Source organism: Podarcis gaigeae (genome assembly GCF_964106915.1).
Source record: "Podarcis gaigeae genome assembly, chromosome: 1".
Lineage (NCBI taxonomy): Eukaryota > Metazoa > Chordata > Lepidosauria > Squamata > Lacertidae > Podarcis > Podarcis gaigeae.
In genome coordinates this window covers 134,480,124-134,493,761 of record NC_139678.1, presented here as the reverse complement: position 1 = coordinate 134,493,761, position 13,638 = coordinate 134,480,124, and the positions used below count along the sequence as shown (strand labels likewise).

The 13,638-nt window shown below is 40.9% G+C and overlaps 1 protein-coding gene across 35 annotated transcripts in view; it reads right to left on the bottom strand.

The window, feature by feature from the left end:
• The window catches only part of LRRFIP1 (LRR binding FLII interacting protein 1), a 103,300-nt gene that overhangs the window by 60,625 nt on the left and 29,037 nt on the right, over positions 1–13,638 (bottom strand). For 21 of the 35 annotated variants that reach the window (XM_083704815.1, XM_083704816.1, XM_083704817.1 and 18 more), the window contains exons 2-3: positions 7,336–7,422; positions 1,666–1,683 (exon numbers count right to left, since the gene is read on the bottom strand). In XM_083704815.1, coding sequence (XP_083560941.1) covers positions 1,666–1,683; positions 7,336–7,422 — 105 coding nt within the window. The remainder of the gene's footprint in view (positions 1–1,665; positions 1,684–7,335; positions 7,423–13,638) is intronic. The other 14 variants (XM_083704797.1, XM_083704799.1, XM_083704806.1 and 11 more) reach the window with 1 other exon arrangement.

Genomic DNA, 13,638 nt, shown 5'->3' with positions numbered 1-13,638 from the left:
GCTCCCCTTACAGAATAGCAGTGTTTTGAGCAACCCTCAAAACCCTAAGAAGTTTAAGGTTTAAGGCTGGGGAAGAAAGGCTTCATTTTTTGCAGTCTTCAGATGAAGACTAGACCATGTGAAAAATGGACATAATATTTTAGCTGCAGTTCATTCATTTTCAGCTTTGTATTCTTGTTGTTGCGGCCATGACCTAGGTTTAAGGTGCCATTTAGCTCCTAGCTTTCATATCTCAGTTTCTAACAGTGAATGAAACAAATTTATTTAAAAAGCAAGTGTTTCTGTGATGTCAGAGCAAGTGGTTTTGCACTAGTTTTCTTCTTTTTAAAACATTTACATGAACTCATAAGAGAATGTGCCACACATATTTCAACAACCCAATCAATTTTAAAGGAAACACTTTCAAAGTAACTCTGCACAGAGGGGAGTTGTTAGTGGGGAAGGATATGATTGGTGACCATGGCATGAGCACCATCAATATGCCCCAATGACAACTATGGACACCTCTTTTGCAGCAGTGCTCACTACTGTATATTGCTGGAAGGGACTTCAGCATCCTCCCGCCCCCAGGAACTGACTGAAGCCTTAGAGAAGTCTACAAACCTGGTTTGATAAGAGACAGAGCAATTAGCATACACAATGCAGGAAATAACAGCTCCAAGCCTCTGAAGAGGTATCTCCTTTAGTCCAAGACTAAAGCAGTCAAGCAACTTCAGCATTTTCAGAAGCTGCCTAATTTGCACTGCCATTCAAGAAGCATTAGGAAGTACAGTCACTGAAGTGAAAGCATGCAAAGAAAGAACAGAATGTTGCCCAAGCAAAAGGAGCCTGATTGTCAGAATCTTGGGAGACACATTAGTAAATAGCAGCAGGTTTACCAATGAAGACAGTTTGTGATTTAGTCTTCTATGATAATAATTGCATATGCATATCTTGAAGTTTTATTGAAAACTTCAACATGGGCTGTCACACAAATATACACTACTAAAACTGTTAGGATCCACAAAGAGTATTTTAATTTTACTATATATCAAAATCTGAAAGCTGTTTGTTGCCTGCAACAGCTATTCCAGTTTAACATTCTGCTGCTCTAGTCCAAGATTAAGTTATAACTCCAGCCATACACCATAGTTAAACACCCACTCCAATGTGGTAACTTTGAATTACCCACTATGCGAGGCATCTTCCCATACGCAATTACTGGCTGAAAGCATGCCTCGTTTAGGAATGCAAAGTAATTATGGCTCTAAAAACAAATCCACATGGACCGGTGTGCTGGTGTTGTGTGGTAGGTGCTATTTCAGCATTTGAAGTCACAGCCATGCTGTCATTTTAGAGCCTAGTAAAAAAATCACAGTTAAAAAGAGAAATTATTGTGAACAAATCCTGTGATATTTCACCTGATTAGTACTATATCAGTAAATTAGCTGTGGGAGAAGCTGTTATTTGAGCAACTCACAACGAGATCAAGTTTACTTTTAGTTGATGTTAATATAGTAGCAGAATTTTACATGTAGAAGTAAGAGAGTCTTAAAGATAAATTTCCAAGTAAATCCTGCTGCATACCTGACATATTTAAGTGGGTTTAATTCTCAAGTGCCATCAGGTTTCCTGATGCAAAAGGAAAAGTGCATGCAATCACACAAGAGGCTAAGCAAACCCTACCTTTTGAATTTGATAGATCTACATTGGCAAAGGAAAGGAAAGAAAGGAGAAAAATAAGGGCAATAGCTTTCAGTAGGTACAGTTCACAAAGAACTCTTCTTCCACATACACCCCTATATGAGAATGCAGAAATAAACCACAGTTCAAGGACAAGTTTTTTTATTTATCAAGAATGCAAAATGTGCTTCAGCGGTGGAGGAAAATTTCACTGGATCCAATATTGTGATCCATATAAAACACAAAGAATGACTCTTGGATTGTTAAAACCCAGCAGTGTGATAACTCTTCCAGTTCTTTAAACGCTGGCCTTGTAATTTAGGTAGGCACAGGACTCCAGAGTTGCATGGCTGTGCAGTTCTGGTAGGCCAAGTAGAAGCTTCGGTAATAACATGAACACATAGTTTCCTACCCAACTTCCACTACAACTTACTAATGTAGCCATATCCTGAGAAGTATTATTAGATGGCTTCACATTATACTCAGGCTTCAAGTTCACCAGAAAAGGCAATGAAAAATGTTGATTTTTAAAGCTTTACATACAGTGCTGGGGAGCAGAGGCACAGCATAAGCTCCCATAACAGAAGATAAACCACATATTTATACTGTAAAAAGTTCTTCACAATGAATATACATTGTTGATCCCCAACACAAATGATAATCAAGACTTTTAGACAATAATAGGGCATTTTTCTTTAACACACACAATAGAAGTTTTACTTCTGCAGAAGTTTCTAGCACAGGGGGGGGGGACCCCACACTTCCTGCTTATCCAATTAGAATTACACAAAAGGAATTTTGCCAGTCCAAGCAAGCTCCCCTAGTTTCAGCATTAAGTATATCAAAAGCATACCAACCTTACCTCTGTGTAAATCATACTGTTGACTATATACCGTGTCATACATATGTTGCATAATCACACTTTAAGCAGCCTGACCTTTCTACTTTAAATAGCAAACAATGGATCCTGACATTTCAAGAGTATCTTTATGGAAAATTACTTCAAGCAAACATTTTAAGCACAGTGTTGTAGCCCAGAGCTTGCAAGCTATTCCATAACATTCAAAAGAGAATACAATATTCGCTCAGTCCTCTCTAAAAAGGCCTCTCTAGATTAATTACAGCAGTGAAGTTTGGACTTTTGGTGGCAGCCCTGTCCTGCAGGAGCTGATGGCGCACAGCACTCTTCTCTGTAACCCTCAATCAAAAGAAGCTGTGCATGATCTGGACAGTTGCCCACATGCCCACCCCCAGGTCTCTCCAGTGACCATCGCTGCTCAGTTCTTCCCTCCTCAATAGGTAGTGGAGTGGGAATTTGGGGGGAGCCCAGCCAAGTGCTCAGTGCTATTGCCAAGGAGTAAAGGATGGATTCTCATATTTTGTGCAGCAGCCAGTAGGCTCCAAATTCAGAGATTGCTTTCATAATTTTTGACCTGGCAATATATCACAAATCAGGATGTGTGTTAGGGCTGGGCGATATATCATCCAAAACCAGTTTGAAGTCCATATCATGATATGACTATCATAATTTTTGACCTGGCAATGTATTGTGAATCATGATGTGTGTGTGCGTGGGCGCATGCTGTGCAAAAATCACGAGGCAGGAAAAACCATGAAGCCAGCCAGTGCCTCTACATAGCTCCATCCCTATTTCAGACAATTGTGATATAACAGCATATTGTGATGCTTATCTGGTGATATATCACAATGTTGAAAACCAGATATCGTCCAGCCCTAGCAGCCTGCTGGGCCAGAAGCATGCTCTGCACTCAAACGCTACTTTTTGTCCTGTCTAGTGCTGATGCCCTCATGAAGTGATAGTCACTCTTTGTGGAGGGCAGTGGCAACTGTCAGGACCAAAGCAGCATGAACACATCATGTAAAATGACAGAGTTTTCTGAGACAGCAATGTTTCAACTGAAATGGCCAGCCCTGCTCCTTGATGAGCACAGAAAAGCTTTTTCAGTTCTAACCAGCTATTGGATATTTTTTGTTGTTGTTTCTTCAAGTGCTGTGCAATCTTATCACAGGTGGAGGGGAGGGAACAAAAAGATCCTCCAAGGTTTTTCACAAAGGTAATTTCCTGGCAATTCTAGCCAATTAGACGGATGTTCTTCAATGTCTCCCCAATCTTGTACTGTAGATGACTGTTCTGTACACTTCCATAGCCAAGTCAGCATGTTATAGGGAAGAGCTTCCAGATGCTCAGAAGAAAGAAAATTGTACTCCTGCCCATTTTTGCCATCACCAATTGTTTCTGCATGCCCTGTTAGGACCTGTGCAGACTTTCACAAAAACTGACATTGAGAACGCCCCCCCCCCCCCGAACTACTGATGGTCATATATATTGAAGTTGGGAAAGTGTCAGGAAGCTGCACCTGAAAGTAAAATGGCAATGTGCCCTAAACTAGAGAGCCAAATAAATATTTGGGGTAGTCCTTAGAAAAGTGTCACAAAAAGTAATTCAAAATTTCCCTCAACAAAACAGAGCACGCCTTTCTAATAGTTTCAGCAGTAATTTTCTCTCTGAACCTAAAAACATAAGATGATTATCTCAGACAGATGCTTCAAAGCACACAGCCTCTGCTATGTCAGCTAACATAGAAGGATTTTCTTCAGGGAATTGCATTTCAGATTCCTTTTCGTTTGGGATTATTGCCCTCTCTCTTGTACACTGCAGAAGAACATTGTATTAAGCAGCAACTCTGCTAATTTATCAATATTTTCAATAATCACAATTAACAAATTCAAAAAAATGAGAAAAAGAAGGCTGTATTGAGAAGACTTTGACCTTTAAAACAAACAAAAAAAGACCTTAATACAGCACCCTATTAACAAACAACAAAACCTAAGTGGGTGATATCACACTGGGTTGTGAAATGAAAACATATCAGGTGTATCAACAACTTGACATAGCTTATCTTTAAAACGTGAACAAAACTTGTTGGGAAACAGGGAAGCATATAAACATGACCTGTTGCAATAAAATACACATTCCCCCCTCCGCCCCGTAATTGGCTACTTTAGCCCTCTAGTTTACATGCAGGCATGTTAGATCTAATTTTAAATGCTTCACACTGTATCCTTTAATATACAAGCACTATGTTATTTTTTATTAAGCACTTTCCCATTAACAGTAGGTTTCAGCTTTCTTAGCCTTCCAGCTAAGAAAGAGACCCTCCACCTTGCCTGTATCTGCCCTCTTACCCAAACCGACTTTGTTTTGATTGCCAGGTTGGGAAGGACTGCCCAACATTTCTGTGTCTGCTTTTTTTGTCTTTTATTTCTTTTGGAGGAGTAGTGTTTTGTCAAGGATGTTGACAGGATGGTTGGCGGTTCCCTCACTGCGAGAAGTGAAGTTACATGGAAACAGGCAGAGGGTCTTCTCGGCAATGGCGCCCTCACATCAGATGTCAAGGAGATAAAGAACTATACAACTTTAAGAAGACATCTGAAAGCAGCCCTGTATCAGGATGTTTTTAATGCTTCACATTTTATTATGTGTCCTGGAAGCTGCCCAGAATGGCTGCAGAAACCCAGCCAGATGGTCGGGGTATAAATATTCTTATTCTTATATGTTTGGGGAACATTCTGAGCATTGTCAAATTTTATTCTATAAAATTGGTATTTAGTGCTGCTCAAGACAGTTGCTTAGATTTTCATATAAGCACAGGGGTCCAACTAACCTGGGGATAACTTTTCTGTCTTAAACATAGAAACTTATGAAACAAATTAAGTATATCATGCAAACTAACAATTAAACTTTCTGAAAACAATAAATAGCCAACACACACAACTGTTTTTAGATAAAAAATAGTTTAGACAGCCAACAAGATTACTTTGAAATAAAAGAAGTTGTAGCTAGTTCTCTCTCTGTTATGAACTGAAAATCCATGTGATACCAGGGCTGTGCAAGGCCTAGGCACCTCTCTGTGCCACATCAGATGAGAGCTGTACACCTTGTATCAAGAGTCAGAGATGCAGAACTGACATTTTTGCTTTATGCACTTAATATAACACACACACACCCACACTAGAAACTACTTGGTGATTTATAGACAAATACTCTGTATCCAGGCCACGTTTTAACCAGTCATTAATTAAAAGCAATACTGCGAACTCTGCTTAGAGGCATTTCCAGAATGCACAGTTTTAGTCACAAGTAACTATATTTCCTTGAATTTCTTTCTACCACGCACTGTGGATTGATTGTTGCCTCTGGCAGAAACTTAAGAATTGCTATACTGTACTTAGTTTCACCCAAAAATGTAAGATTAAATGGGCCAGTTGTGAGATAGCCAGTTGGATAATTGTCTGCTCAGAGGTTGGTCTGGTTCATACACAATGCTAAATCAATAAATTATAATTTAACACGAACAAGCATAATGCTGGTGCGCAGACTCATGCTGCACAAGGAGGAAACAAACCAGAGTCCTGGCTTAGTATTACATGTGAACCAGCACATGTTTTTTAAACTACCGTTTACTGTTGTATGTGAAACTGAACATTGTTACTCGTTGCAAGAACTACATCCACTTGGAAGAAGATATAGTTTTAGTGTTAATCCATCTAAGTTCTCAACACATGACTGGATGTTTTACCAACACCCAGAGAGAGGCAAGAGTAGTCCCATTTACTGGTCAGGATGCAGTTAGGAATTGACAAAAGCAAACACCAGATTTCAGGACAGGACTCCAAAGGGTGTGTGGAATCTAGATGGAGCTAGAGACAGCCGCACTTTCAGTAACTGCTCACTTAGGTCCCTTAGGAAGGAGGACACAGATCACTTAGAAAGCACAAGTAGGAAGAATACTGCTGCCAGGGACTATGAGTTTGTTCTACTGCTGTTTAGGAAATCCTGCTACTCAGGACTAGCACAGCAGGTGGATATAAATACCCTTGACAGACGTGTAAACCTTCTGGTGGAGTTTACAAAGGAGAATTCCACTCAGATAGAAGCAACTGTTGTAGAGGAAAGGCTGTTTAGGCCAGTTACTATTACTATCTGAGACGGTAGTCTTAAAAGAGCATGCTTTCAAAATATTACCCATTGACTAAATACAAACTATGGACAGGACTATTGTGGGCACTGCCAGCATTGACCTAGAAGGGTGTGCCAATTCTGTGCACGAGCCCAACAGATGCTCCTCTTGCTTCTATTTCCCAAGTAAGCATGCACAAATTGATTCTGAATTCATCAAACACACAAAAGTAATAATAGCTCTCCAGCTGTCAAGCAGAAAGAGCTAGAACCATTCTACTTTGAGGTTGCAAATGCTACTTTTATTTCATTTCAGTTGAGTGATGTGTGAGAAGGAAACAATACTCAGACCAAAGAAGGTGCTTTCCTAGGTCCCTCCCCCATATCTTAAGGAACAGGAAATTCTGTATAGTTCAAAAGAAAAAATTGTGGCTCTTCTATTTTACATTATTACAAAAAGAACTGAGTAATGTATTTTATCTTTTGCGTAAGGGCTTTGGCTACGCAAAATAAGTAAATAATATTCAAGAAGAACCATTAACACACATTTAATCTATTTTCCATTCATTAAACAAATTTATTACAATCACCACCAACCGTGGCTCCCAAAGGACCGTTTCTGCATTTCATTCAAAAGATTAAGAAGTAATTTTGGGGCTGCAGAGAAAGACAACTCAATATCTTTAACATACCTCCTTTTGCTGCCTCTCCAGTTCCTTCATTCGGATTTCTCGTGCTTCAGCTCGTGCTGCACGCTTTGCTGCAAGCCTCGCTTCAGCCTACCATAAAGGAAAAAAAGAATAAAGCTATATTTCCACATAGTTTAAACTTGCAGAACATGCCTTAGCTGGAGGGGAAGTGCATGTAGGCAAACAACAAGCTTTCACGCAAAATGCTCACCATTAGTCACTGGTAGTATTCAATACCTGCTTGTTCTGTCATCCAATAGAATACCTTTAGCGCCTCCAAGGCAGGGATAGCCAAGGTGGTGCTCTCCAGATCAGGCATGACGGGAGCTGGAGTCCAGCATCATCTGGAGAACACCACACATTGACTATTACAGCTCCAAGGTTTGCATAAAAGCACGCCATATCATCAGTAACGCAAGGGCATTTCTAAAAGATGCAATGATTGGCCTGACACGAGTCACTTGTAAATGCAAATACAAAATAGAAAGCAAAGGAGAACCATTTGGAAACTCAAATACATGCTCTAGCTAGCCGGTATAGGTTTTGCACTTTAATTACAGATATGAGAATAGTAACCACCCCCTACCTTCATCTTGTAAAAAAAGATGTTTTGTTTTGTGAACTCAAAATCTTGCTTATCATGTAGAGACAATTCAGTTGGTCCTAATAAAACAATACAGTTGCTGTTGGGTTTTTCTTTCTGATGAAACATTATGATTATATATGAGTTTTGTCTATGAGGCATTTGACAAGATATTATTCCTTTGTACATAACTGGGGAATTCACAACTACAAAGCTAGTTTCACCTTTCCCTTACATAAAGTGCCTAAGTAATATGCAAGAAAAGGCTGACTTGAAAAACAGGTTTCCTTCAGCAACTACATCTATAAATAAATGCACTGATTCAACTCACTCAGCATCCATGTGTCAAAAATAGACCACATATAAATATGCTACATGTTTCCACTGAAAGCCTTTTAGCACACCATTGTAATTATTAACTATTTGGAATGCCTGCTTCAATTTTAATGGGTGTTATCGGCTTACATGCAAAATCAAGCGTTCATAAAACAGATATTTTGTTTTGAACACTAAGCCAGTATTGATCATTCACAGAAGTTATTTCTACCTCTTTCCCCCAAGCAGCTTGATAAAATTAAACTTCAATATATTAAAAGTTTAACTTTTAATTTAAAAAGTTAACTTCAATGTCACATTAAGTGGCAAATACATTGACAATTCACCAATCCCTAGCACAAAAAGGAGATTAATCAGAGGCTGAAGTGAGGGGAAGCGGCTGTGGAAAATTAGAAGCCCTTGTTTCTAAGGGCAAATACAACAACTACACAGGATAAGCTGACTCATTTCTTAAATGCTGCTAAAAGTGCTATGGAAAAATCCAACTATGACAGATTATGTCCCGCTTCCTTAGAAAGGTTTCCCCATCCTCCCCGAGATTTGCCATTACTGTGGCTTGGAAAATGTTCTACCTATTGCTACACTTTGCCACTATTTTCTAGTTCTGGATTTATTGAATAGATGGCTTATTATGTTCTTGCTATGCCATCATTCTGATTATATAGTTGTTTGCATTGGTTTCCAAATACATGTACAATGTTTTTAGTGAAACATGTTCCTGTTCAGGGAAGGGGTGGGTGAAAAAGCATCTAGGTTTTTAAAAATTGTTCTGAAAATGCCTCAAAAATCCAAAGTATTTTAAATTGTTACAGAACATAAATAACTCTTAGAATTAATGACGTCTGAAATTCATGGCAAAAAGGCAGAGAGATTATGCAACATATGTAGTAATTACAGATTACCAAGAAACAGCATGGTAGAAAACTATCCTATGGTAAGCTGCCCATCAGTATTTCCCCTGCGTTGTCTTGAAACAGGATGTCCAAATCAACTCCAATATGTGATTTATCTCAAAAACCTGGCCAGTACTGGAGAAAACTAACTTGAGCATGATCAAGATGCTCAAGTTGCAGTTGCTGCTGTAAGGCCTAAATGGCTCAGGACCGCAATACAGCAAGGACCTCCAATTCCCATATGAACTGATCTGGACCTTGTGATCGTCCTCTGAGGCCCTTCTTCATGTGCCTCCTCCACAAGAGCTCTGGAGGGTGGCAGCATGGGAACAGGTCTTTTCTGAAGTGGCTCCCCATCTGTGGAATGTTTTCCCACAGGGAGGTTCACCTGGCCCCTTCATTATACACCTTTAGGCACTAGGGGAAAACATTCCTTTTCAACCAGGAACTAGGCTGACTAACATCCTATGTTCTTTTTGATGTGTTTGCAGGAGGGGATGAAGAGGTTTTCACATTATTTTTGTAATTGTTTTTATTATGTATTTTGTGAACCACCCTGAGATCTACAGATGAAGGGCGGTATACAGATTTAATAAACAAGCAAGCAAGCAAGCAAACTAACAAACAAACATATTTCCCTCCCAATTAGTGACAAGAAGGGAGGCTCCTGGATCCCATTAACAAACTATTCATTCAGATTTTAGCGGAGAGGATTGAACCCAAGCAAGCAAGCCACCAACATTCAAAATGAGACCATGTTCGGTTGAGAAAGAATTCTGGCAGCAGTAGACTCTCCTTGCAACCTCTCCACCAACACATGGCATGATCTGGAGTCACCAGACATTTTTGCATCTTCCACAAATCAAACCCTCCCTCCTCCAACCCCCAAAGGGCATAATAGGATGCCCTGAATGGACTATGGATCCATAAGCCTCTGTGAAGCCTGCAAACTTCATACCATGAACCAAGTCCTCCCAGCTATGTGGGAGAGGCATTTGCATTTCAGACATCCAATATACCAAATTAGTTAATCAGGTTGATATGTGTCATTCTAATTCACGTCCAGAGAAGCAAGATGGCCACTTAATAAAGATTTCACACCTTAAGAGATAATACTATAGGCTACATATGTGAACCACGGTGATACAGATACGAGTAGAAACAAAACCAGTAAATTGGAGTCCCTGAATCTGAAAACCAAAATAGGTAATTTTTTAGTTACTGAAATTTTGCTTGCATTAATAAATTCTTTCCTGGCACTATGACTTATGCTGCCCAGACAAGCAATATGTTGCCAAGCAACCAACTGCCTGGAATTCTTAATTGGTAGGGAAGCGGAAAAAAACAACGAAAACTTGAGGAGCTTTAGGGATGACAACACCTAGCAACAGTATTTGCCAAATTTTCCAAACTTCTGCCAGCTTCAACACAGTAATTCAGCCTGGCAAACAAACTGTTATAACATAACATTTATAAACTGTTATAACAAACATCATATCTTCCATAACTGACGATCTGCACTTATTTTTAAACATATTGCAGAATTTTAGATTACAATGAGGGATTCCAGATGCTAGAATCCACATCTGATTCCCCTTTCATGTATTGTCCTGTGTTTTCCCTGTTGGAAAAAAGCAATTGTATTTCCTTATCTAGAGTTTGAAGGAGCACTGTTTTATCTAGCAATCTAGCCAGCACTTGTTTGTCTAAGTTAGTGGCACATGGTGGCGCTGTGGGTTAAACCACAGAGCCTAGGACTTGCTGATCACAAGGTTGGCGGTTCGAATCCCCGCGATGGGGCGAGCTCCCGTCGCTCAGTCCCTGATCCTGCCAACCAAGCAGTTTGAAAGCACGTCAAAGTGCAAGTAGATAAATAGCTACCGCTCCGGCGGGAAGGTAAACAGCGTTTCCGTGCGCTGCTCTGGTTCACCAGAAGTGGCTGAGTCATGCTGACCACATGACCCGGAAGCTGTACGCCGGCTCCCTCGCCCAATAAAGCGAAATGAGCACCACAACCCCAGAGTCGGCAACGACTGGACCTAATGCTCAGGGGTCCCTTTACCCTTTACGTCTAAGTTAACACCACATCTAAAAGCTGAGCCATTTTGTTTGTTCTCCTCCAACTTGGTTAGTAAATGATTATTCCAATCTAATTCTACCAAGCTGCAGGGTCTCCTGACAGTCTCAAAATATGATGCAATCCCATTCTGCAAGGATGCATTTGTGAATAATACAACCACCCGAGTAGGGCCTGTGTCAAGTGTATTTCTCACTTTCATTTCCAACAACAGTACAGTATGTCAAATACCTTAAAGGTAAAGGTAAAGGTACCCCTGCCCGTACGGGCCAGTCTTGCCAGACTCTAGGGTTGTGCGCTCATCTCACTCTAGAGGCCGGGAGCCAGCACTGTCCGCAGACACTTCTGGGTCACGTGGCCAGCGTGACAAGCTGCATCTGGCGAGCTAGCACAGCACACGGAATGCCGTTTACCTTCCCGCTGGTAAGCGGTCCCTATTTATCTACTTGCACCCGGGGGTGCTTTCGAACTGCTAGGTTGGCAGGCACTGGGACTGAATGATGGGAGCGCACCCCGCCGCGAGGATTCGAACCGCCGACCATGCGATCGGCAGGTCCTAGGCGCTGCAGTTTTACCCACAGCACCACCCACGTCACTTGTCAAATACCTTACAGAGATCCAAACAATGGAAACATGTTCATATTATTCATGTACACATACCAGCATCGTTGGGTTGACCATACAAAAACTGTGGGAACCCAGGAAAATGGCTTTTTATGTACAGATATTGAACTACGATTTGGAGGTTCTGTACATTTTCAACCTGATGGTTTCTTTAGCTATTGGTATCATCAGCAGTAAATGCAGTTTGTTCCTGCAGCAACTCACCTATTGCCTGAGCAACTGAGCCCATCTAAAGATTAGAACCTTGCTCAGGCCTTATAGCACTAACAAAAATATCTATCTCGTCTAAGAAAGCCCGCACATTTAGAGATTTGGCAGATTCCTACTTTGTTTCTGCTTCCTCTTCACTTTCTAGCCTGGCCAGTTTGGTGCCCATACTGATTTGCTGCCAGCAATTACAATGGCTCCTTGTGAGCTTATAAACAAACAAAATGTACTCTCTTAAGATACACGGGCCTAATTATGGCATGGGGAACAAACATCCTATTGTCATCATTGCTAGTATTGACTGTTCATGTATTGTATGACAGATGGCAAGAACAAGAGGATTGCTGAAAGCCATGCAGTACTTCTCAGCTTCACCAAAATCAAGCAAGCTTCCCATTTCAGTTAAGTATTGTTTAGAAGTTGGAATATAGGGGACCCTACAAAAGTGAAAGCCTAAGGAGAAGAAGAGCTCTTCCCTCTGTCTGCCCTGGCAACTCTCTATGGGAATTTATGGAGAAAGGGTTGCTAGTGACAGGCTTGGCTCAAAATCAAACCAGCCTCTTATGATTAGGTTCTCAAGTGATTCCATGCAAACTAAACAAGCCATTCTTCATTGTGCGTTGTCATCTGGTTGATTCACTTTTCCGGCACACATCCAAACAAAATAACCTAACTTGATCTGCTTGCTTGTTGATGGCATGAAGAAGGGGGTCCTTATTCTATTAGCTAAAGTAAAAGGTAAAGGGACCCCTGACCACTAGGTCCAGTTGTGACCGACTCTTGGGTTGCGGCGCTCATCTCGCTTTATTGGCTGAGGGAGGCGGCATACAGCTTCCGGGTCATGTGGCCAGCATGACAAAGCCGCTTCTGGTGAACCAGAGCAGCACATGGAAATGCCGTTTACCTTCCCGCCGAAGCAGTACCTATTTATCTACTTGCACTTCGTGCTTTCAAACTGCTAGGTTGGCAGGAGCAGGGACCGAGCAACGGGAGCTCGCCCCATCAAGGGGATTTGAACTGCCAACCTTCTGATCGGCAAGCCCTAGGCTCTGTGGTTTAACCCACAGCGCCACCCGAATCCCAGGTAAAATAAAAACAATCACACAAATTGCTGCTGATTTCAGAAATATTCAGTGCATTCTTACCTTTTTTAAAATCACATTCAAACCAACTGCCAACAGATTTAATTAACTTCATACAATTTATATTTAAAAGCCACACACCCTTAACGCTCATAGCAATATTTATATTTCCTCACTGTAATTCAATAAGCATCCCTTTGCAGACAGATAGGGAGAGACTGGCTGCCCCAACTCCTGCCTTCCTCTTCACCCACCATTTCTGTAGTGTTCCAATGATTTCACACAGCACACTACCACCAAAAATGTAATGATAGTAGCCATGCCATTGGGCTGCCTCAGTAGGAAAGTTGAGAAGCAGGGTCATTCCACTAGTTTTATTGAAATACCAGCTCCATCAGATGCCTTGTGCCCCTGAGCTGTTTCTATCCCAGTTGAGTCATTAAAAGAGCTCCTGCTTAAGAATTTGTGCCTGAGTTTGCTTTTTTAAACTGATTGTATGTAAGC